The sequence below is a fragment of the Columba livia genome, chromosome 4, assembly GCF_036013475.1.
Source record: "Columba livia isolate bColLiv1 breed racing homer chromosome 4, bColLiv1.pat.W.v2, whole genome shotgun sequence".
In the NCBI taxonomy this organism is placed as follows: domain Eukaryota; kingdom Metazoa; phylum Chordata; class Aves; order Columbiformes; family Columbidae; genus Columba; species Columba livia.
Genome location: NC_088605.1, coordinates 72,754,096 through 72,779,792, shown reverse-complemented (window position 1 = coordinate 72,779,792; position 25,697 = coordinate 72,754,096). Strand labels below are relative to the sequence as shown.

Genomic DNA, 25,697 nt, shown 5'->3' with positions numbered 1-25,697 from the left:
GGTGACCTGGGCATGGAGAACCCTTTGGGTTCCCCTTTGTGCTGACCGAAAATAAAAGCTTCAGGACAAAGACACGTATGAGTCCAGATTTCCTCTGTGCAGTCTCACATCTGTAAGAACTTGTGTTGGTCTGTCTTCTGTCATTTGTGACTGGTTGAGAACCATAAAGCCAACAACAAATAAATTACAAGCAGAGTCAAACAAGGGCTTTATCTATGTTAACTGGGACTGTGAATCCTGGGAACATCCATGTGAACAGGATTAGCTTGTCATTACATGGAATTTGTTCACTGCACAGTGTCAGTACTTTTATCCAACTAAAAACTTCATTTTATAAATAAAATATAAAGGGTATATGAGAAAATGGGATTTTCCATCCAGACAAAGAAAAGAAATAATCCTGGCTCCACAGCTGTGGGGCTCAGTTCAAAACCCAAATGCATAGATTAAGCCATGCTTATGTCTGTATTGTACATTTGAAAGGAAATTAATACCTGTAAAAACATGACTTCCATCAGACCTTTCAGAAGTCTCTCAAGTTGTTTCTGTCAACATCCCCAAGATGTTGATGAACTGTAGGATTTCCTATGGACAGCAGTCAGGCGTGGCTTTGTCTCACAAGGATCAAGCCACTTGCGTGGTCTTTAGGAACGCCAGTTTTAAAAGACCTTGTCAGACAGCTGAAGACAGAAAAAAGGAGGTTTTCTCCTCTAATTGGCAAGCTTGGTGACAATAACCCTTCTAGTCATACAAAAGAGGTTTGGCACACTTAATCAAATAGTGGGATTAGCACCAAGTCTGGGAGCCATGGTTTCGGCATGACTTTCTGCCTTACCAGGGAAGAAAAGTGACAACACAGGAGTCTATGTACATCATTCAAAAGCAGAGAATATTTTCTGCAATTTTATGAGAGACTTTTTTTGTAAAATATCTGCTTGTGTGTTAAACGGGAGTAAGGAGCTGCTCTGTATTTTCACTCCCTTTTCACCTTGAAGAACAAGCCTTCAAGAAAAAGGGAGACATGGGGCTGCAAAGTGTGATAGGACAGTGAAACTCCACTCGGGTGCTCGTGCAAGCTCACGTGTGTTCGCGCTGGTCAGGATGACGGGTGCTCGAATACTGCAGGAATTGTCAGTAACTGGCTGTCCATCAATGGAAACTAAAACCGACTTAGATTCTCTCTGGTTTCTTTTCTCTTTCAGATACATTCAGGGGGTAGCCTTGTGGATGGCCCCGGAGCAGGCCAGATGGAACAGGACAGAACCAACCATGTTGACGGCAATAGATTGAGTCCATTTCTAATACCGCAATCTTCTCACGTTTGCCAAGCAGAGCCTTCTGCGGTGAAGCTACAGAATGGAAGTCCAGCAACAGAGAGGCCTGAAGTTGAAGTCAATGGAGACCACAAGCAGCTATTCATTAAAAGCAACTACGGAGTGCCTCACCTGAAGGGAAGCCCAAACAACTGTGTTAGCCCCGACCTGTTACATGAAAAGAAAGTCTATTCCAAATATATGCAAAATGGTGGGATAAAACGCACTTTTAGTGAGCCCTCTCTGTATGGACTTCATGAGAGCAAGAAAGTGAAACAAGACAAAGAGGTAAATGGAGAAAAAGCTGAGCCAGAGGATAATAATGAAAAACCAAGCGTCTCCAATTGTTATAGTGAGAAGAAACCCGAGAGTTTTACAGGACACGAATATGAAGCTTCGGATTTGATACAGCCTACAAGATACAACAGTGGTGGTTCAGAAAACCCTCGTGACCTCCTGATCCAGGATGAGCAGGAGCGAGAAAACGTTCATTGCCACAACAGGGACATTGTCTTACTACTTAAGAACAAGGCGGTGCCAATGCCTAATGGTGCTACAGTTTCTGCCTCTTCCATGGAAAGCATGCGTGGTGAACTCCTGGAGAAAACACTGTCTCAATATTATCCTGAACATGTTTCCATAGCAATGCAGAAGAACACATCTCATATCAATGCCATTACCAGTCAGGCTACTAATGAGTTGTCCTACAAGACAACACATTCATCCCATACCTCAGGGCAGATCACTTCCCCACAGACCTCAAACTCTGAGCTGCCTCAAGTGCCAGCTGTAGTGGTTACTGAGGTCTACAGCGCAGAAGACTCCAGTAAACCACCTGTATTGCCAGGTAGCTGTTCGTTTCAGAAACCAGAGCTACAGCAACAGATTCCAGGCTATGATCCACACCACTCACCCACAGCGAACAGTACTGTTCATGGAAGTGTAGGGCAGGTTCCCAACCCAGACCTCTCTCTATGTTCCAGCAGTAACCTGCAAGCTCAGAGTGCCGCTCTGGAAAGGTTTTCTGAGCAAGCAGGAAAAAATGGTGCTTTCTTTACACAGAACTCAACGTTTCACAAAGATTCCTCCACCCCTCCTGCTCCGGAAATGAACAGTGCACTGCCCATCATGGTGCGAGAAGGACACCATTCCTTTGGCAACAGATGTGATGAAACTCTTCCTGGGGAGATAAAGAACGAAGGGCAACAGCAGGGACCAATGTCAGAAAGTCCCAGCCTCGGCCAACAACAACTTCACCCTCAGCAGAGACTTCCGCAGCAGGCGCAAACGTCGCAACAAGATGTGAGTGAAAGCAGCCCGCAAGCTGCTGTGGCCGCCTCGATTCAGCAGCACCCCGAAGAAACGCCGCCGGCATCAGAGCCTCCGCTCCAAAACCCGCAAGCGCGCGGAAGTGAGGGTGAGTTGCAGCAACACTATCAGCATTTCCCAGGACAGAGAGAACCTGAGATTCCTCCCAACCAAGAAAAGGACCAAGCGAAAGAGCCTGCACAACAGGCTCAACATCATTCAAAAACAGCCTGGATAGAACTGGTTTCCACCCAGTTCCGCCAGGGAGAGCCTCCCCAAAAGCCCAGCGAAGCATTATTGCGATCAATTCTTCAGTTCCGGGCAAACACAGCCGAAAGAGCCTATACAAAACAGTATGCTGGAAGTCCTGATGCATTAAAGGGGCCTTCAGGGCAGCCCCAGAGCCAGAAGATAATGCAACAGGAACAAATTCCTCCGCTGTACAAAAGCGAGACCTCCCAGCTGCAGCCGCGTCCCGCAGCTGACCAGCAGCTGCCGTTCCAGAAACACTCACCGCAGCCACAGCTCACAAAGGTGGATTCCCTGCTCAAGTCCCAAGTGCAGCAACAGCCTCCGCAGCAGCTCCATTTCCAGCAAAGACCAGAACAACAAGCCGAACAGCCTTTAGGGGTCCCGCTGAAACAGCAGCACTTGAATCCCCAGCCAGGGGAAAACGAGCAATTCTTGCATTCACACATTTTGCAACAGATGCTTCAGAAGCAGGCACAGCAGGTACAACTGCCGTGCAATCCGCAGCTAACCCCAAACCAGCAGCGGGCTCTGCAGATGAAAAATAAAGACCTGCCTCAAACCATTTCCCACTCCCAAAGCAATGCTGAGCAGCCGCTAGACAGGACATCCTTCAGTCAGCTTAAAGCAGATGAGTGTTTTCAAACTGGGAATAAGTACATGAAATCAAGTGCATTCCCACTGCATAACCCTCAGCTAGGCCTGGAGCAGGTACAGAGCATAAACAACAAAGCTCCCCTTTACACCCAGAAAGCAAACGCTAATCTGCAGCATCCCTGCCCAAACAACGTGCACTCGATTTCTGAGAAGAAGGAAAACGCCGGGAATATTGAACGCTTTGTAGCCAACAAAGTGCAGGACTTGCAGCACGCGCAGTATTTTTCAAAAAACTTGACTGCAAAGCAAGATGTGAATCACTCTTTTCAAGAACAAGAGCAGCAGACACAACAAGCTTCAGTTATACAGCTACCACCACTCCAGCAGACGCCGTGCTACGGTGGTAGCCTGAACCAAGATCTCCCGAGCCAGCAAGCTACACAGATTCCTCAGCGGTACTTACCACATGGCCAGCAAACTGCCCCACACTCCCAAGAGCAGAGAGGCTGTCATTTGCAGTCCCAGACCCCTAAGGATTTTCAAAAGCACGCTGCTCTAAGGTGGCATCTCCTGCAAAAACAGGAGCAACAAGCATACCAGCAACCCAAAACAGAGATTGGTCCCAGCGCATCGCGCAAGCCCATAAAAATTGAAGCTGGCACAAAGTCTAATGTCTGCATGCGTCTATCGGCTGGACAACTGGAAAACAAAATGTGGAAAAAAACAATTAAACAAGAGAATCAGCACTTTGGCTGTGCGAACATGCAACAAAAGAGCATCATCGAGACAATGGAACAGCAGCTAAAACAGATACAGGTCAAATCACTGTTTGATCATAAGACTTTTACTATCAAATCACCTAAACATGTGAAGGTTGAAACAGCAGGCCCTATTACCATCCTATCAAGAAATACTGGTGCTGCAGATTTTGACACTCAGACCTCAACCTTAGATCAGCAAGCAAACTTATCTGCTGAGAAAACCCCGACCAAAAGAACAGCTGGAACTGTTCTCAATAATTTTTTAGACTCACCTTCCAAGTTATTGGATACTCCTGTAAAAAATTTATTGGACACACCTGCCAAAACCCAGTATGATTTTCCATCTTGCAGCTGTGTTGGTAAGTGCCGAGATGTACTAAAAATGTACTAGTTCACAGGAAGGAAATGAGCCTTCAAGTTGGGGTCACGGGGTTAGATGGATGTTTTTCTTGGAGGATTTTTCGGTTTGCTTTTTTTAGAACAGTAATTAGTAAAGACTTATAAACTTGCAATTTTACACACTTACGCCTACTCCACTTATCCAACCCTACACACGCGCCCTTTCTCCATATTTCATAAAGCAATTACCTATTTGCTTTTTCAGTCAGAATGCTTATGGCCAGAAATGTGTCCCCTCACGTCCATTCTCCTTGAGCAGCAGGCATGTAATGACAACATGCTGATAAAAAGTAGGTCTTAACTTTATAATCTATTTGTCAAGGTTAGATATGGCATTTCCAAAACATGTCCTGTGTCCCAAACTTGAGATCCTTACAGCACTTTCTGCCCTAACAGTGGAATTGCTGAAGCTTCCCTCAGCAAAGCCCAAGCAAAGAAGGGATGACAGATTATTCCTTGCTTGTTGCAAGAGTTTATCCTCCCTTTCACACATTTGTCTCCTGCAAGGCTAAAGGGATCAGCAGTTTCTTAGAGAAGCTACACAAGCAGCACTAAAGAGGCAGCAAGGGGGACCCTCGGTGTTTCTTCACAGCATTCCCAGTCCCCAAAAGCTGGAAGAATGGAGCAGAGGGAAGCAAAGCAGCGTGACAAGCGTGGCCCTGTAGCTCGAGCCTCCTCCATCCAGCACTGACACTGCACACAGCTCTAACAGGCACTTTCAGACTCAATAAACTATTAAGGCTGAAGCAAAAGGTTCAGCACCAAAAACAGGGGGTGGAGGAGTGGGGTGAAAATAATAATCCTTGTTATAGCTTCACTTACTGGGATTTTGTACCAACTATAAAAGAGGAAAGTTAAACCAATGCTCCTCCAAAACTGCAAAATGGAACTCCTTGCGTTTCTGAAGGCTTGGGGCTGTGTCTCAGAGATGATCCATGGGAACTAAAACAGAGGCAGTGGATTTCCAAAGCAAAAACTGGAAGCATGTTCCTTGCTGTTTTTTAAGAAACAACCTACAAAATGTAGGGTTTTTTAAAAACACTGAAGTAGGGTTTATTTCTTGAGACGGTTTCTCCAATGTAGTTGGCACAAGTTTTTCTGACAATCGTTTCATTATTTTCACTGTTTTTCTAGCCAGTACTGCAACTGCAAACTAAGTAAAATAGCTTATTCTCTGCTTGCATTTTAATTCTTCATTCCAACCAGACTCTCTAGGAAATAAAGGAGCATGAAACTTAGTTCCTGTCATCTTTGAAGAACCCAGTGCCAGAGCATAATTGATAGGATTTATTGCTGTTTCCTACCAATACTTGTCCTTAGGAAGATGAAATGAAGCCATTCCCCCATTGACACGTTCAGGTTTATAGCACGTCTCCATCAGGTTTCCGGAGGCTGTACGTCAAAGAGCAGCATCACCTCATCCAGCCCTTGGAGTTAATAAGGTGGCAGAAAGCATAAAATCAGCCCTCAGACAAGTCAGCACAGTTCAGCAGCTCCTCCTGGACCCTCCTCCCGGTACCAAACCAAACATGCAGCATATATTGGGAATGCTGACATGGTCCTACCTACACACGGAAAACTGAGGCCACATTCATAGCATACGAGTAATTTGAGTAAGCCTCGTGCGGGATTTCTTACAGCAAACTTGCTTTTTTTCATTACATGTCTTTCTGAGGATGGCAGAAATTCCCTGTGTAAACTTAATGGCCAATTTTTCAAGCTGCAGGTTGCTCCACTGTAACACGTCTGCTGAAAAACAAGTACTGTACAGCTCCCTAATATCAATATTTACTGTTGTTATCCCATTTGTCTTCCTTTCTAGATACTGGGAAAGGAGGAAGTGGGAGAAGGAGAAACAATTGTTCTGTGATAACAGGAAAATGCCTTTTAAATTTCAGTGTAGAGCCTGAGACGTGAAACAACTGTTTGTGGTAGCAAATGGCACACAGTCCGTATCACAGCTATTTGCAGGATTAGCCACGTTGCTTTGCATGTTTTGTACAAATTGCGTGGGTATATTTTAGACAGAAGGGTTTGAAAACTCTGACCCCAGACCCATACAGCAGTATTCTCACAACCTAGATGTAAGCTTTGCAATGTGACTTTTTACATTAAAGAATTAAGCTTCGAAGTAATAACCTTTATTTTGTTTTAAACAGAGCAAATTATTGAAAAAGATGAAGGTCCTTTCTATACCCATCTAGGAGCCGGTCCTAATGTGGCAGCTATTAGAGAAATCATGGAAGAAAGGTAATTAGCGCAAAGGCACAGGGCAGATTACCGTTTAGCCTTTTGTGGATGTCAGAATTTTTCCAGCTTTTGCACATAAAGAAATAAACAATTGCAAACCAAGTAATTACTTGTAGGCTTAGCCACTCCAGTGTTGCCAACATTACGCGCTGTGCTATTCACCAGAGAGTCACAATATTTGACAGGGCTAATAGCCTGCTGGCTGGCACGGACTCTGCGCTTTGAGCCAGATGCCAGCAAAGCCGAGCAGGAACAAGCAGTCACCAGCCTGCCAAGCAGGATGGTTGGCAATGGCTGCAAAAGCAGGCACGGGCCTGGCGTTCCCTCTGGGGAGGAGAATGCCGAGGTAGAAGGAAAACGAAGAGCAGAATGCCGAACTCCAGAGGCTCCAAAATTAGCTTCTCCCAACCCCCTCCCCAAATTACTAAGTATTTAGCCCTAAAAAGGGCTAAATCTAACTCAGTCGCATACAGGAGTGCCACAATGTTGTTGGATGGGATTTCAGCCCAAGAATTGATGAGTATTTCTGTGAAAAAACGTCCCCTTTTCTCAGAGTATTGCACAAAACCAGCCTTATCTTGATCCTGGACAGTCCCTCTATGGTGTTGCATTTTGTGGTATATTTATTACACCAAAGCCAACCAAACTAGGAATTTTGAACAGCACAGAATGGATACATGAGCTGTGCTATTTAAAAATATGTGTAAGCACAAACCCCACAGCCTGAGGTATTTAAATTTAAAACTCTTTCACAGAAGTGACTTCTGCACCGTGAATTCTGCATTGCTTGTAGCTTTTGGTGTGCTTAGGCATTAATGGACAGATTTTTAGAGGTATCTGGGGATTCAGTTCTGCTCTGCACCAAGAAGCGAGCAAAAAGCTCCCCAGTAAGTCAAAGACAGATGGGAATTTGATTTGTCAATACCTTAAAAGTCTGGACTTCAGAACTGCAAAGAAGCTCCAGCTGGTTGCAGAACCAGAAGCACAGGGGCGTCCTTGCAGTGCTGGCTCTGAGCTGAGCAGCAGCATTTCTCAGCGAGGTCTGTTCGTTTGTGCTCATCACCTCCAAACCCTCAGGTCCTTTCTCTTTCTGAGCGCCTCCTTCCCTGGCGCTGCTGTGCAGGGCTTGTCCCCAGACTTGTTTTCAGCCTTGTGAGCAGCTCACATGCATGCAAGCAACATAAATCAGCTTCTTCCTGTGAACGGGGAGTGAATACTGACCCTTCTGAGAAGCTGCTTACAAATTGTTATCTCCAGAGCCCTCGCTGACTGGTTAATTCTTTTGCATTTACAAACAATAAATGAAATTTGAAAGTCATTCTTGTCATGATGTCAATTATGAGCGATGAAACTTTTTTTATTTCTTTCCTTTGGAATGTAATTTTTCATCCTTAATATTGACCTCACCATTTTTTTCCTTCCTGAGAGATTATAGATAACATGCATCTGCTCAGCCAGGTTCAGCACAGTATAGCAGCAGCACCACTGGAATAATGGATAGTTTTCAACTGTTCATATGGTGTGAACTGTGCAATTCCCTGAAGAATTCCATAACTCCTCCTTGTTAATTTTGTATCTCTAAGTAAACAAAGCACTTAATTATAAAGTTACTCTCAAGCACATGTGTGCAGTTGGTGACACTAATCACAACTGAAGCACTTTTAAACTGGCTTTCCATGAATACGGATTGGCTTCTAAGGTATCGGCACTGCCAAACAAACCAGCATTCGGATTCAGACTTGCAATTAATATTTTAGCTGTACTAGAACAAATTTCTTGCAGAATCCATGGTGGGTGTATATATTTTACCTCTTCTTTCTCCCAATGCCTACTTCATGCTCAGTGAGTTTTTGCTCTGGTTTTAAAGCCAGCCGGCTTTGGCCTGGAAGCAAACGTGACAAACATCAGGCACAAATTCCTTTGTGACAGCTGAAAAGATTTGAGACAAAGTCCATTTCATTGCCAGTGTGTAATGTACAACATCTATAGCAGCATCCACATAGTTGTCCTGTAATCCAGATTAGTGAACTGATAGAAACCATTAAGATTTAATTTTTTTAATGTGGTTAATTAAAGAAGCAGACATATGCTAACATCCAAACCTAAGTAGGAAAAAGTGACCCAACAGTTGCCTGCAGAACATGTGTAGTACAACTTGATTTTACTTGTATAATTTCCTGTGACACTGAAATTTCACAATGAGATCACATCTAAAAATAAGCATTTTTCATTTCCTTTACAGGACAGACGCTTAAATAGAAATATTTGCTCTTACATACCTCACCGAGATTTTAGTGCAAAAACAAGAGGGATGAAAGGTCTAAAGTTCTCAAGGCATCAGTAAACTGCTGCATAACAGGAAGGAACTATATTGATTGCTCTATAGGTAACAGGCAAGGAACAAGGAGATTGTGATTTAGTCCCCACACTTGGTTATTTAAAAAAAACAACAAAGAAAAGTAATGCAAATGAGAGCAGCAGAATTCAAGAAATAGTGATGGAAGTGCCATTTGCCCAGTCCCCAAAATGCAGCCGGGTCAACACGGTAGCTGGATCTGTAGCGTTGATGAAAGTTTGTGATTCTAACTCAGTATAGAAGTCAGGCAGAAGTAAATCAGTAACAATTTATGAGTGGATGATAAAGTAAATAGATACAATGCAAGTTAATCACGACTTAACTGATTGACACTGTATCTAAGCCAGAAACAAGCGCAGAAAATTAATAGAGTGACTACTGCATGCCAGCTGTTCCATGACAATTTAATTACATAAATTTCGGAGTAATAACTGGAAGTTTAACCCAGAAATTAAAGAAAAACGTAAAATTCCTCTCCAAAATAGAGACCCTGCAAGTCCACTTTTCAAAATGTCATGTATAACAAATTCTCTACAGAAACAGTTAAAAGGTTTGCAAATATTAATGTCATATGGATAATTTGTACTCATCTGAGATGTATTAAAGACATTTGCCTCTCTTAACATATCAATCCACTACTGTAATAAAATCAGCAAGATAAACTGCATTGCACATCCCTCCCTGTAATTAATAGTGTTTATTTTTTAAGATAAGATGGCAAATGTGCTCCATTTTTTTAGTGTTCATGCAGAACCAAATGAAATCTTATTTTACATATTTTTGTTTGTTTAAGATTTGGACAGAAGGGTAAAGCTATAAGGATTGAGAGGGTTGTCTACACTGGGAAAGAAGGCAAAAGTTCTCAAGGATGTCCAATTGCTAAATGGGTAAGTGATGCACACAAATGTTAAGACTAATCTAGTTCAGCGCGGTGGTTCCTGTAAGCAGACAGCAGTGACATGTCCTTCTGTTAGCTGACACTGTGAAACTTAAAATAGCTCAATGGCAGCAGTATCACAGGACCCCTGTAGCCTGCTGCCACCCGTCTCTCGCACTCCATTTACTTCTTGCGTGGAGAACAGCAAGAATGTGTCTTAAAGGTACGAAAACCTGAGAAAGAAGGGAATTTCACTTAGGTTTAAGACACCAGACATTCTCATTGCTGTTTAATTTTAGCTTACAAATAAGTGCAGTAAGTGCACCACTGTGATGTTTGTAAAATGCACTCCCAGTTCGAGAGAGGCATTAGAACACCCTCTTAGCAAACACCGTCGTACTTTGGCACAAGTTACCGAGTGGTTTGGGTAGGCTGGGGAAAGACAGGATGAGGAAAAACTGGTACGTGATTATAGTCTTTCTCTGTGCCAAACTGCACCTTTTTTTCAGACATACCCACAGTAGCACAAGCACTGACAAGCAAGGACACTTTTATATTTGAACATCTACTGCTTTCCTCTCCTCTCATCACCGTTATGCTTGTATGTAGTAAGGGCAAGTGAAAAGTTTACAAGTTTAACTGCTTAAGTTTGGGAGAGAAAGGAGAGACCTCCCGTGTCCATCTGTTTAGTCCCTTCTTTAACTGCCTGCCTTTCCCCACATGGCTCCTACCCTCATTGCAGGTGTGCAGCATCCAGCTCTGTGCAGGGACACATCTCACAGCTCACTTCTTTTTGCCCACTAGTCAAACCGGGCCACTTGTGCCATAGCACAGATTCAGGAGAATATTTCCGCTGAATCAGAGCCTGGGAGATACCTTTACAGAGCTGCTTTCTGCCACCATGGCTTTCCATGCCATCAGTCAAGCTTAGCCTCTTCAGCTTCACTAAACAGAAGGGGTAGCCCCAGTCTGTATCACTAAATGGGAAAAATGGACCATGTTGCCAGAGACAAAGACGACAGAAATAACCTCCCCACACGTGTGCTAACGCTGAGGTTTGCTATTCTCTTGCTGTTCACATTAAGAAATGCATTGTTTGTGTTGGGGCTCCGGGGGTGTGTGTTGCTGTGCATGCAGGTAGTCCGCAGAAGCAGTCAGGAGGAAAAGCTACTCTGTCTGGTGCGCGAGCGAGCGGGCCACACGTGTGAGACGGCCGTGATCGTGATTCTCATCCTGGTCTGGGAGGGAATCCCAACAAGCTTGGCTGACAAGCTCTACACCGAGCTCACCGACACCCTGCGGAAGTACGGCACGCTCACGAACCGGCGCTGTGCCCTCAATGAAGAGTAAGTGGAACAAACTTGCAACCCCACCTTCAGCCTCGGACCTCGCTCCTCCGCTCATGCTGTTGCCCTGAAACATGCAGAACTTTTCCCACTATTTCAGGCAGTTTGAAAACCCACAAACCTTGTGAGAAAAGGAAAGTAAACATTCTTAAAAATCAGGGAAAAACATCTTCCCAGAGTTGTGAAGCATCTCTGTATACGTAAAGGAAGAGATCTCAGCAGGGCCCAGGACAGCAGATGCCTCAACCTTGAAATAAAAGCTAGATACGCTAAATCATACTATAAGCCTGTAGAAGCCAGCCTGAATCTAAAGCAATTTCGCTATTTCGTTTTCCCATGTTTTTCTGATAGCAAAGAACATTTAGATCAAAATTAGCAGAATTATCACTCTACATTACTTTGGCCGCCTGGGTAGAGTCATATTTCAGGAATTGTTGCTTAGCCCCTGTCAGAGGGTTCCCACATTCTTGCAGTGCTGTCAGCATGTACCCCTTTCATGTCCCACGAACACCACCGCCTAGCAAGGCACCACACACATACCCTCTTTGGAGCAAAGCCAGGTTTTTTTACAGGAGCATAGATACCCCTTAGCTCTTGCTTTGCAACCATGAAACTGTTCACTCCGATAAATTCTTCTGTCATAACGTGTTTGCCTCCATCTTGCATTTTTTCATTATCCACTGATGGAAGACAATCCAAGAGCAGTGATTCCCCAGAGAGCTGGCAGAGCACTGATGTCCACAGCAGGACTGCCGTGGGGTGACCCACCTGCAGCTAACAGCCGTCTTCTCTTATTGTTTCAGACGGACTTGCGCATGTCAAGGGCTGGACCCTGAAACTTGTGGTGCTTCATTTTCCTTTGGTTGCTCCTGGAGCATGTACTACAATGGTTGTAAGTTTGCCAGAAGCAAGATTCCAAGAAAGTTTAAGCTGATGGGGGATGACCCAAAAGAGGTTGGTGTTCATTTCTAAATGAGCCTCATTTGCAAGGAAATGTTTTCTGTCACTCTGCAAATAGACATACAGTCCAAGAGACCAGGGGCCAGAGCCCTGCCTGAATGGCATACATGTAGGGTAATTAAATAACTGCCAGTCAAAACTGATTGATTCCAGTCACTGAGCCAGCTGAATTGACTGTCCAAATTCTGACAGCTGGTAAAAGCCCTGAGACTTGGAAACCGTATTTGCAGGCTACAATTAGAGGAGAGGGCACAGCCTGAATAATTGTGGCTGTATTAGGCCCACAATGGGGCATTCCTTAGCATCAGAGCCAACTGAAGGCACATAACGTTGCAACTGGGAACCAGTGGCAGCCTGCGTGAAGACACATGATCAAACTCTGAGATGACAATAAGGGGAGGAGGATAAAAAGACCCATTCTACATGCAGTTCCACCCTGCTGAATATTTCCAGACCGGCCTCTGTGTTACAGCAAACTGGCAACTGTTTAAAACAAGTCAGAGTAATAAAAACATTGACCTTAGCCTGGGCACAAGATACTTCTGAAGTCACGACTGCAGCGACTCCTGGACACCCCCAGCAAGTCATGTGTCTGGGGGGCTCCAATGGCCAAGTCTGGTTTTTGGCAAGCACATGCAAATTTAGGCTCTTGCTTGTGTACTGATGCAGAGGCCGACAACTTTCAGTCTCTTCTGGTATCTTACACAAACCTAAGCATTACCTTCACGTGATCAGAGAGCCAAGTACTTCTGCAGCCTGTGCTGATAGTAGCACACCATTTAGAATATCATCATAATCAACATACAGTTTTTCCTCCCCACTGCTCTTCCACAGCCCCGAGAATTACAGAATAGTTCCCCTTTAGTCGTGTTGTGGCACAAAGCCTTCTCTATCATAGCCTGCAATCCTAAACCCCCTAAATTTTCTAAGCTGGATACCTGGCCAGAGCCCACCAGGGCACTCTTCCAACTTACATTCCTGGATTTACTTCCCATGGAAGCCAGAGCTGGGCAAGGAAGATGGTTTTACCCTCCAGCCTTGTTCCCACACAAAGTCAGGGCAGCCAAGGCATGCATCCAGGAGCACAGCATAGACACAGTTGATAGACAACACAGACAGGATCCTCACTAATAAAAACTAGAAGTAACACTTCAAAATGATAACCTACAGGCCATACAAAGGCTCCAGAGTTCTGGCAGCAGCCACACGGTCACAGAGAGATATTTTTGACAATTTGATAATGTCATTTTGGAACCCCCAACTAGGATATAGTCCCATAAGGGGAGATACAAATTGAGTGCATCAAACAAGCCTCTCTCAAACCCATAGGTTTTCCACAGTTCTTCACATATTCCTGAAATACACAAACTCCCAAAAACAAGCACACCGCTCCAGTATGCCACTGTTCTTTATGCCCTTGAAATTAAAAATAAGGGCTTCATATAAGCGAGGTTTTGAATTTGGAATTCTCATCCCGAGAGGAAGGAGAACAACTTTGGAGTGTGTTATTAGAGTATTTCATTTTTAAAGAGCCCTTCATTTCCTGACTGTGTACCTCTCCTTACAGTAAAAAAGAAGTGTGGTCATTCCTGCCTCTGTATCACCAATGCGAGACATGGCCACAGTTCCTCATTGCTGAAGACTGGGAACTTTTCGAAGTCTGAAATATTTAAATAAGTTACTGCATGAAAAGATATTTCAGTGTGTTGTAGTACTGTCATTGCAACGTGCAAAATCCTTAAAATAGCCAGATCGCCTTGATGCACCACTCTGATATTATTAATATTTTTCTCAAGCTTTCTGAAGAGTATTTCATTTTCCCAAAACTGCAACGGGGAAAATAATGAGGATCATTGCACTTGGATCTAAAACATCTCCCTGTTAACGAATGTGTAAAGATCACACTACACCACTTTACTACTCCTTTACTTTACAGGCTGTGAAACAACAAAATTAAAAGTAGATTCACAACAGTTGTTGTCTAAACAATAATGGTAACAGTCTAGGCCTTTACACAACTTGTCAGTATAAACAGAATTGTGTAAAGACTCTAACTTCTTAGATCCCATACATACAATATTGAAGTGTCATTTCATCTCCTAACAGGAAGAAAAACTAGAATCCAATTTGCAGAACCTGTCAACCCTGATGGCACCTACCTACAAGAAGCTTGCACCTGATGCATATAACAACCAGGTACGCTGGGGAAAAAAGGAATTGGAGCAGTCATGCAAATAACCTGATTTTTATCACACTTCCCAACGCTTCAACCTTGCACCAAACTATTACGTATGTTTTGTGCCAGCATTCCTTTCACATCAGGGTAAAGATGAATGGAAATTAACAATTCTACTTAAAATGCTTTCAAAAGTAAAACTAGCAGTATTTAGTCTGCTAAATAGAGCTAATCTTTCCATCTACATCATCACTAAAATTACTGCACAGTTGAGCAGAACTCTTCAGCTCTACAACACCGATGTCTGGATTTAGCATGATTCACCAGCCAAGCTAGCAAAACAGCCACGAAGATGGTGTGAGATTGGGAACAGCGTCAGCAGGCAGCGTCTCATATTGCACTCGAGTCCTGAAGCCACAGTTTCAGTTCTGCTCTCTCAGGCGGCAGATTAACTTAGATTTCACCAAAACAGCCATTACAAACATGCCTTTAAAGCAAAGTTTATGTTTGAACACAGTGTTGCATATGCACACAAGTGCCTGTACCAGCCTTCTTGCACGAGGGGATCGTGCGTGCACGCTTTTTGTGACACAGTGTTCACAGAAACACTCAAAGCTTTTATGAGGCTCCTAGTCTCTCATCTGCATTTATCAAACATCTTTCAGATGTTTACATCGAAATTTGACAGCATAACTCTTGCAAACACATAGCTGTTGGCCTTCATTTTCACCGCTAAGGTTCACTGCCGTTACAAACGCAGAACTTAGAGTTTCCAAACTATCAGCATCACTGCAAACTCTGACATCATCTTCCCTGTTGGCAGCACTATGCTGGGGCAACCAGCACAAGACAGATTTTCAACTCTAACAGAAACAGTAAACTGTCATAAAACTGTCCGGTTTTATTTGCTGTAAAATTCACTACTATGCTGCATATTTAGTAGCAACTAGACAGGATAACGCGAATCAGTATGGAGTTACCCAGTTTCACTTACCTGATCAGATAATGTTTGGAGACTCATTCTGGAGGAAACTGTGGCCATGTGCCCACTAGCTGTGGTTATCTGTCCAAATATCTGCGAGACATTCTGCAAGAGAAGAAAGGAAGAGGAACAAGAAAGAATGAGGGGGTGGTGAACAATAAAATGGTTCTTTGCTTGGGCTGCTTTTGTGAATTTTTGTGGGAAAACAAAAGAACTTCTCTCCATGGAAGCTGCGGTCCTGCCCAACACTTGTGGCACATATATGCTTTTATAAGTTTCAGTTTTTCCCTTGTGTAATAAGGTGTGTGCATAGCTTGGAGTTTCACATAGAGCTTGTGTTTGTGGGGAATCCCTGATCAAGCTACAGTAAGTGGCTTTAAAGAGAGATGATTGAGGCCTAATTCGTACGGTATTGTAAAGGGTTCTAAAACCAATCCCCCTTTGAATCCTGAAAAGAAACTCCAGATTCCCGGATTTATTCTAATCCAAGTCTGGATTGCTGCTGGATTAAAATCTAGAATTGGAAAGGGTGTATTTTTCCAGCCAGACCCAGAAGAACATCTGAGACCAGCTGCACCAGTATACTTCAATCAGACAGTTACCGTCTGGCTATTGTTTCAGGTCGCTCTCATTTAATTCCAAAGTAGTTTACCCATTTCAAGTTTTGGTTTGCTTTTATTTTCAGATTCCAGGGAAGTAAGTATTCCAGATTTTAAAAATAAAGATTTGCGGGCAAACTCTGTTTTTGGTGATCTTGGATCAAGACTTGCCAAAACTTCTGGTTTCACCTTAACTCAAAATGGGATCTACTGGGCATAGACTTCTTGCACTCACTTGAAAGGTTCAGGAATTCCAGCAAAGCGTTTTACCAGTGTGGTTTCATTTCCTGAGTAAAATATGAAACTGTGATTTGTCTAAGGCTTGATCTTCTATTACAAAAATATTTTCTTTTCGTGTAAGGTTTATTGTTGCATTATCAACTCTTTGTAAAGCTTAATAATGAGTACATGTGTAGAAAGTACTGTCTTAACTGAATTATATCTCTTTTTGGTCAGGGGTTAGAGTTGTACTTCAGCTAATGAAATTTACATTGAGCGTGCCAAAATATTACAAATCAAAAAGCCAGTTATTATTTTTCATTAAGTCATCCTGAAGTCAGTTTTCTAAAGCCATTTTACCTTAATAGCTTGGTATATTTCCAGGCTACACAAACATCTCACTCTTACAGTGCCAGCACTGCATTTGTCATGTAAAAACACCAACCACTGGCAAAGAATCAAAAGTAACACGCAAGGAAAAGTATTATTGGCCAATTTCCCAATCACGCCAGAGACAGGAGGTAACAAGGAGCAAGGCAGTGAGGGGTCAAGTATGGACACAAAATTGCCATCAAATTGCTTGATTTTATTTGCCTTCAAGATGTGTACGTTGCCACCTCCAAGATGTTAGGAGACGTACATGTGGTCACAGCGGAGTGCTCAGTGCTAATTCCACGTACTGGAGCACCCGGCTCAGTCACAGTGATACTTGTCATCTCTTTCCAGATCGAGTATGAACACAGAGCACCCGAGTGTCGCCTGGGTTTAAAAGAAGGTCGCCCATTCTCAGGGGTCACTGCTTGCCTAGATTTTTGCGCTCATGCTCACAGAGACTTGCACAATATGCAGAACGGGAGTACACTGGTAAGTCCCTGATTCATAGTCTTCTTACTCCAGCACTAATTTCATGTGTTCAATTCATTATCTCCCGTCTGTTCAAATTTGTACTTGCATAACACAGATTGCCCAGAAAAGAAACACAAGGCAGTAATTGAGCTAAGTTATTACCCCCTACACAATTTTTCATTCAGATGAATGAGACTTATGGTGTATTAAAGAAAGGTTTAATATAGAACTGGCAAAAGAAATGGTGGAGACAACGGGAAGAAGGTCCCAGCAGGGTGGAAATACCTGTTTCAGCCTTCTTGGAACAAAACGGTTTATACTCGTCCTCTCAAAATGCTTTTTTTCCTAACAATTTTGAATTATATCTTCTAATAAAATGGAAACAACTTCTTTCCAGAAGCATTTTGGAAGCTGTACATTTCATTCCTGCTTGGGATGAGCAGAAAGCCTGCAAGCCTTGCCATCCGTTGTGTTGTACACGCACCCTTTACTCTTCAGTTCTCATCTCTAGCGTGTACAGCAAAGGTTCTGTAGAAGGTACCAGAAAAACAAGCTGGTTTTCAATGTGTATTGGATAATTTCTGTTCCCTACATACTCTTTCTGTAAAAATACAGTTGGGGTAAGTGTGAGAAGGAATAATCTTCAGTTTTGAATAATCATCATGGTTGTCATTTGAAGAGACTAGATTCACAGTGCAGCTCTTATTATGACCAAAGAGAATAACTTCTTTTTAATGCCAACTAAATTTTTCCTGTTCCCAGGGTCTGACTTGACAAGTCAACCACCACCCATACAATATATATTCCTAGCTGAGCTTTCTTCCTAAAACTGGCTGATGCAATGATTTTGCTACATAATATGTCTTTATCAGCATATTTTTTTCCGCTGAGATCCTCCCAATACCTGTTTTAGCTGAAGCTAACACAGTGAGTAAGCTGCACAATACAACAGGAACTTCCTTAGATATTAATATTATTAACATTACAGTGACTTGCTCCTTTGCAAAGTCCTGAAAGTTGCCATTCTAAAGGGCTGTGATATGCAATGGCGCTGCGTTATATTCCACACTATTTTTAATAGGTAGTTAGCTAATTTATTACAGCAAAAAAATCTTCAGCACGAAGTCCCACGTTTCATAGAATCATAAAATCACAGAATGTCAGGGGTTGGAAGGGACCTCAAAAGCTCATCCAGTGCAATCCCCCCACGGAGCAGGAACAGCCAGATGAGGTTACACAGGAAGGTGTCCAGGCGGGTTGGAATGTCTGCAGAGAAGGAGACTCCACAACCTCCCTGGGCAGCCTGTTCCAGGCTCTGCCACCCTCACTGAGAAGAAGTTTCCTCTCATATTTAAGTGGAATCTCCTGTGTTCCAGTTTGTATCCATTGCTCCTTGTCCTATCACTGGTTGTCACCAAGAAGACTGTTTGATCTCTCTGACCACAGTACGATGGATTTCACGTTAGAGTAATCCCTGCCTACGCTGTTCATTTCAGCAACATTACAAGAAATATACACATAAATACCTTCTGTTTCTATTAACTCGATCTGACAGAGCAATGGAAGAAAGGGAATTGCAGGCTTGTCGTGATATGCATAAACCGCACAGAAACTTAGCTTTTACAAATAGCTTGCCAGGTGCCAACAGCGACAGTGGCCGGGGAAGGTAAAATGCACAAGATCTCTTCTCAGACTGGTTTGAGAGGGTTATTCTAACGCACCTTTCCGACAGGTTTGCACACTAACTAGAGAAGACAATCGCGAAATTGGCCAAACACCAGAAGACGAGCAGCTCCACGTGCTCCCGTTGTACAAAGTCTCTGATGTGGATGAGTTCGGAAGCACTGAAGGCCAGGAGGAAAAAAAGAGGAACGGCAGCATCCAGGTCCTTACCTCCTTCCGACGGAAAGTAAGGATGTTAGCAGAGCCTGCTAAGACGTGTCGGCAAAGGAAGCTGGAAGCAAAGAAGGCAGCTGCGGAAAAGCTTTCCTCCCTGGAGAATGGGTCTAGCAAAGCTGAAAGAGAGAAGTCTGCTGCAGCACGCAACAAGCAAGGCAATTCGGAGGCGGCGGGTCATGCAAAGCAGCTAGCAGGTAAACACATAGATCTGGTTGTGATCTGTATTAACAGTGGTAAGCTGCCTAGAAATTAGGGACATTTTTAATAAGTCTCAAGAAAACCATTATTCTCAGCCCAAGAACATTTTAGAGTAAAAATGATAGAATTCTTGGCAGTAGATACCAATATTGTATATTTATAAGCAGAGTGCCAAATTGTGGTACGCTCTGAAGAAGGAGGGGAAAAAAAAAGATGTTGTATGAGAAGTTCTTTATTGTTGGATAGTTAACACCTGTAGAAGTTGGTGCTTTTACAAACTCTGCTTGCCACCCAGTCTGTTGTAAAGTACCTTTAAAAGACTGTAGTGCTGGAAGCCATGAAGTGTACGATGCTGCTGCCAAAGAAAGAATAACCTACGCATCGCTCACTGTGTGCCGCTGTAACAGACAAACTCCTCATGTGAGGGAATTCAAGCTTAACCTCTTCACCACTACTTACACTCTGCTTCAAGACCAAAAGCAGAGCAGGTTTTTCCATAGCAGAGTAAGAGTTTAAAAATCCACTTAACAATTGCTGGCAGTTTTCATCAGTAGATCTGAGAGTCCTGAGCAAAGGAGCTCATCATGACTATTTTATTGTTACAGCAGCTTCCTCAGGAGTAAAGCAATACATCCAAGGCCACCCAGAAGGTCACTGAAATACCTATGAGTAAAAGTCAGCGGTCCCATGACCTCGCCAAGGGTTGTAACCATTAAACGATCCCATTTCACTTTAATTAATGATGGTTTTGCTCTTATGTCTTCAGTTAATCTCACTTGTTACTGAACTGTTCTCTCTATCAGTGAATGTCACCATTGGGTTTTTTTTGCATAAAGTTAGGGACTTTTTTTGAGACGGTTCTATTAATATAGATGAGAAGAATTATTTATTCTTGGGGAAAAGAAGGGCACCTTGTGTGCGGCTGTTTCGGAGCGCTTTGATGCTCCATTTCATGGGCTACTTAAATGATGATTCAACTCTTTGGATTTTGTGCATGTGACTCTGAACAGATTGCACTGTCCTCCGTTTCCCCATTGCCATTAGCATCTGATCTCACTGGATACATGCCAAAAAGGATGAGTAGCTTTAGTATTTATTCAGCTTCTTAAAGGATGGTATTTGAGATGCAAGAAAGGGAACCTCTGTTAACATGTCATATGAGATACTTTTCATGATGCGTATTTATGACATTTCTAAGAAAAGTCGGTAAAGTATGTGGTTTGTTTGGTTTAATTTTTTGTATGTTTTGTATGGTTTTTTTTCTCTTTTCATATCTACAGATCTTTTACGCCTTTCAGGACCAGCCACACAACAACAGCAGCAGCAACACCCACAGCGCACTCTCCCCAACAACCCTCAGTCAAATCCTATGAACTCTTACTCGGGTTCAGGTTCTGCAAATCTCTATGTAAGGTTGCCTAATCCAGCCACTGCTTATCCAAGCTCTTCATACACTTCAGATCCCTATGGAGGGTCCAGTCCCATGAGCCTCTACACAACCTCATCACAGCCTGCGGGGTCTTATTTGAATTCTTCCAGTCCCATGAACCCTTATTCAGGATCATTAAGTCAAAATAACCAATATCCACCCTACCAATGCAATGGAAACGTATCTGTGGACAACTGCCCCTCTTACTTGAGCTCCTACCCTTCCCAGCATCAGCACGTGGACTTGTATAGTTGCCAGAGCCAAGACCCTATGTCTAAGCTAAGTCTACCACCCATTCAAACATTATACCAGCATAGGTTTGGGAATAACCAGAGCTTTGGTCCCAAGTACTTGAATTATGGAAACCAAAATATGCAGGTAGACTCCTTCAGTAATTGCACCGTCAGACCAAATGTACACCACGTAGGGTCTTTTTCCTCTTACTCCACCCATGAGGCTGATGGCCACTTTATGGAGGTTGCCTCAAGGTTAAAATCCAGTCTGAGCAATCCGAGCATGGACTATGCCTCCGTCAGTAAAGCCAGTGAACACCATCAAGTGCAACCCCCTCCACATTTAACACACGACTACCATTCGGTTCCAAGCATGTTTAGCGGTCCTCCTAATTCACTGCATCTCCAGAATAATAAGGAGAGTGAAATGATTTCACACGGAGTTAACGGTCTGTCTAACATGCTTCCAGGTCAAAACCATGATAGGACTACTCCCCAGGGTGGTTTAGATAAAACCGATGTGCCGAATCCAGAAAAAGCAGAGGATCCTGATGAAGTGTGGTCAGATAGTGAGCAGAGCTTTCTGGACCCAGAAATTGGAGGAGTGGCAGTTGCTCCATCTCACGGGTCAATTCTCATAGAGTGTGCAAAACGTGAGCTCCACGCAACAACTCCCTTAAAAAACCCCAACAGGAACCATCCCACCAGAATATCCCTTGTCTTTTACCAGCACAAGAGCATGAACGAGCCAAAACACGGCCTGGCTCTGTGGGAGGCGAAGATGGCTGAGAAGGCGAGAGAGAAAGAGGAGGAGTGCGAGAAGTACGGTCCGGACTACGTGCCTCAGAAATCTCACGGCAAAAAAGCCAAGCGGGAGCCTGCGGAGCCACACGAGCCCTCGGAGCCAACGTACGTGCGCTTCATCAAGTCTCTTGCACAAAGGACGCTGTCGGTCACCACGGACTCCACAGTAACTACATCTCCATATGCCTTTACACGGGTTACAGGGCCTTACAACCGATATATCTAACTTCACACCTTTGTTGGTTACCTCATTCGCAAAAACACCTTGTCAGTAGGGTAGTTCTTTAGGTTTTGGGGGAGGCAAGGGTGGAGAAGAAAACAGTGTTTAACGAAACTCGTCAGTGGAAGGAGCCTCGGCACACCAGCAAAAAGAGGTAATCTCGCTAGCGCGCTTATTTGCCACTGATTTTTAAGTGGTCACAGATGGCACGTAGGAAACAAGACCAAAGCATCCTATGCAAAAACAAACAACAAAACAAGTGTTTCACAATTTACATTTGAAAACACTGGCTCCATTACTGAAAGAGATAATCTGCAAATGGATTTTTTTCTTTCCTTACAGTTTTGCACATCTGTGGCCACTTTTAATGTCATCGAGTTTGCGTAGTCATGGAACAGGAGCAAAAAAAACCTTACAAAAATAATACTGTAGTATTACAACTGCAGGAATCTTAAAATAACATCTGGTGCTGAATCTATGATGTACTGAAATACTGGAATTATGGCTTTTTAACATGCAGTTTTTACTGTAATCTTATTAGTCTCTTGGTTTTATTTAACAAAGTAGATAACATAACGAGTAGACAGCAAAACACTGAATTTGTTTGGATATTCTAAAACCATGGTGCTATCTAAGAGAATGGTGTCTTTATTTTAAGTCAAACAGTTAATGCCTTTATAACAAAATGTCAATGATGTAGTCAAATGTTCTTCAACAACAGGGAGGACCTTTTCATTCATGTATGTATTGAATTTACCAGGTGTTAAAATAAGCTTACTTTTTAACATATGGGAATTACAGAGACCTCTGGATTTTGCTCATCCAGTCAAGTCCTAGAAAAGGACAATAAAATAGATATTTTTTTTAAATAGTGTTTCAAAAGCACTTTGTCTACCTAAGCTTGGCAACTTGAACAATGCTGAGGTACTAAGACATTAAAAAATAAAAAAAGAAAAAAAAGAGTTTACTTTGATTTTAAAATGCAAAGATAATTTTTTTAAACTAAAAAAAAAGCTTTTAAATACTTTTGTTTTAGCCATGCATCTGCTAGTGGGCTACATATCCATTTTTAATACAGTCACTTATGGTAAAAATGGGGCTTACTGGATATAAGGGAATTACTTTAGTACACAAAACACATGTTCTTCTGGTGCTCATCTCACACAGCTATACTGTAAACTGTTTTCTACAATTATTATGACAAGTTCATTGCTCAAATATGTACAGTTTTAAGGAAAGAATTTTCTATTAACCACAGGTAATAACTAGCAGCATGTGACAGACTACAACTAGTTAGCTTGGGCTTCTGCTGTTTTTAAAGACCTGTACGCTCTTTGAACCCCGAATGGCAGATCGCTTTGTGTTCACCATGACGTACTATGTGGCGTCAGTCATTTCTGGGTGCAAGTGTCCTCTTTTCCAGGAAGATTGAGCAGACCGATGCCTACACGAGATGAACGAAACAGGGTTAGTTCTGTGTGATTCCGTTGATTAAATAGAAAATTAAAAATAAAATAGGCAGCTGGCTTGCTGTGGTGGTTTTAAATCGTTAATTTCTATTAAAAGAAAAAAAAAAGCAGGAGAGTTGTATAGTAAATTAAATTGTAAACAAAACTTTTTTTAACGCAATGCTTTAGTATTTTAGTACTGTAAAAATATTAAATCTATATATATTTGGGTTTTGAGCTGAATTCACATCATGGTGCTACTCAGCCTGCTACAAATATATCATAATGTGAGCTAAAAAAATACATTAAAAGGTTTGAGTGATGTTCCTACTTGTCATATACCTCAACACTAGTTTGGCAATAGGATATTGAACTGAGTGTGAAAACTTATATATTATATACCATCTTCGTTCCCCCCTATAGCCTTCAAAAAAAAAAAAAAGAAAAAAAAGAAAAAAAAAAGAAAAACAAAACAAAAAAAACTCTCTCAATACTTGACATTTTAGCAAGTACAACTTGAACTGCAACTTTGTTGTTTTTTTGGTTCTAAAAATTCAGGGATATTTCAGCTCATGTTCTCCTATGCCAACGTGTCACCTGTGTGTATGTAAAGCTGTTGTAGGTTAAATATTTTATTCTCGGGTTTTTCGTTTTGTTTTGGTTTTCTTTTCAGGGATTTAACGCTTTTCTTTTGAATCCCTTTCTCTAAGTTTTTCTTGTACCTGTATTGATGTAACTAAAACTAATTTTGTAAATTCGTTAGCTCTTTTTATTGTGATGAAAGCGTTTAAGAGATTTAGAATGTTTCGCCTGTTTCAAACGAATAAACAAAAAGAAAGTAGAATGCACTGAGCTGATTAAAGGGAAAACCGTAAGGCAGGGGTTTGGCAAGTGACTGTTTGCTAGAGTTGTTCAAGTCACTCTCTAAACAAGGCTTCTTGGATACTGTAATGAATAAGATAAACTATTAAAAGGTACAGTCTGTACAAGGGCTTCCCTAAACACGCAAACCTCCATGTCCCAGATGTATCTTGTGCAATATACTGTAAGATTAAGTTTGGTCGAAAGAAATTTTATCTAACAGAATCACAACCTAACTCGAGCAAATCAAAGGAGGCCTTTGGGTTTAATGGGCAAATATTTATTATGGAAATTTTGTTTTGAATTCTCAGTCTGTGACTTTACCCATTGCATTGAAACTAAAGTTTTGCCTTTAAAAAAAAAAAATTATGGTTATATGTCAGATTAATTAAATCATTATAAATCTCCATCTTTCAATGATTTCTTTTTTTTAAGTCCTATATTATTCATGTAATTCATAGTAGATGTTTGGTTAATATGCCGTGCACTGTCATTTGCCAAACTGCTGGCAGCAGGAGCAGGAAGCTTTGTTGGTGAATCAGTTTTGTATTGTAAATACCTGAAGTGTAATTTTTGGTGTACAGAACCCTGCCTCAGTTGGAACGAATGACAAAGCAGACATAAGATTGCTTGTATAGGATTATCAGGTTGACTATAGCCATACTTGAAGATGCTTCTGAGTGGTGTCAACTTTACTTGAATGAATTTTTCATCTTGATTGACGCACAGTGGTATAAAGTTCACTTCTAAAGCTAGTGGTTAACTTGTGTAGGAAACTTTAGCAGTTTGACACTAAAGTAATGAACTTCTGTGTGCATTTTCTATGCTTATGTTATACTTTTTTTTTTACTTTAGCTTCATTCATTTTCATGAAATGTTTGGTATGTCTATAAAAAGAATCTGAGGATGGTTATAAATACTGTAAGTATTGTAATGTAATGCAGGTTATTTGAAAGCTGTTTATTATTATATCATTCCTGATAACGCTGAGATGTGGGTGTTTTTAATAAAATTTATATTTATTTAATGCACTCTAAGTCTGTCTTGCAGAAACTTGTCTTTCCCTGTCATTTTCATCAGCTAACAACGCCAGAGCAGTGAAAGGGTGGGTGTCAAAAGGACGGGACCAGACTCTCTTCAGTGGTGTGCAGCAAAAGGATGGGGGGCAGTGGGCACAGAATGAAGCACAGGAGGTTCCATCTAAAGATGAGGAGAAACTTATTTACTTCGCAGTGCCAGAGCCCTGGCCCAGGCTGCCCAGAGAGGTTGTGGAGTCTCCTCTGGAGACATTCAAACCCACCTGGACACCTTCCTGTGTGACCCTGATCTAGCAGGTGGGTTGGACTGGATGATCTCCAGAGGTCCCT

General features: G+C 42.3%; 1 protein-coding gene across 1 annotated transcript in view; it reads left to right on the top strand.

Annotated features, from left to right (window-relative positions):
- The window catches only part of TET2 (tet methylcytosine dioxygenase 2), a 72,653-nt gene extending 47,286 nt beyond the window's left edge, over positions 1–25,367 (top strand). The window contains exons 2-10 of the mRNA XM_065062349.1: positions 1,203–4,587; positions 6,787–6,877; positions 10,027–10,120; positions 11,248–11,456; positions 12,260–12,410; positions 14,523–14,612; positions 17,119–17,256; positions 18,971–19,331; positions 20,616–25,367. Of these exons, the coding sequence (XP_064918421.1) occupies positions 1,203–4,587; positions 6,787–6,877; positions 10,027–10,120; positions 11,248–11,456; positions 12,260–12,410; positions 14,523–14,612; positions 17,119–17,256; positions 18,971–19,331; positions 20,616–22,027 (5,931 nt within the window). The 3' untranslated portion in view covers positions 22,028–25,367. The remainder of the gene's footprint in view (positions 1–1,202; positions 4,588–6,786; positions 6,878–10,026; positions 10,121–11,247; positions 11,457–12,259; positions 12,411–14,522; positions 14,613–17,118; positions 17,257–18,970; positions 19,332–20,615) is intronic.
- Positions 25,368–25,697: the final 330 nt, after the last annotated feature.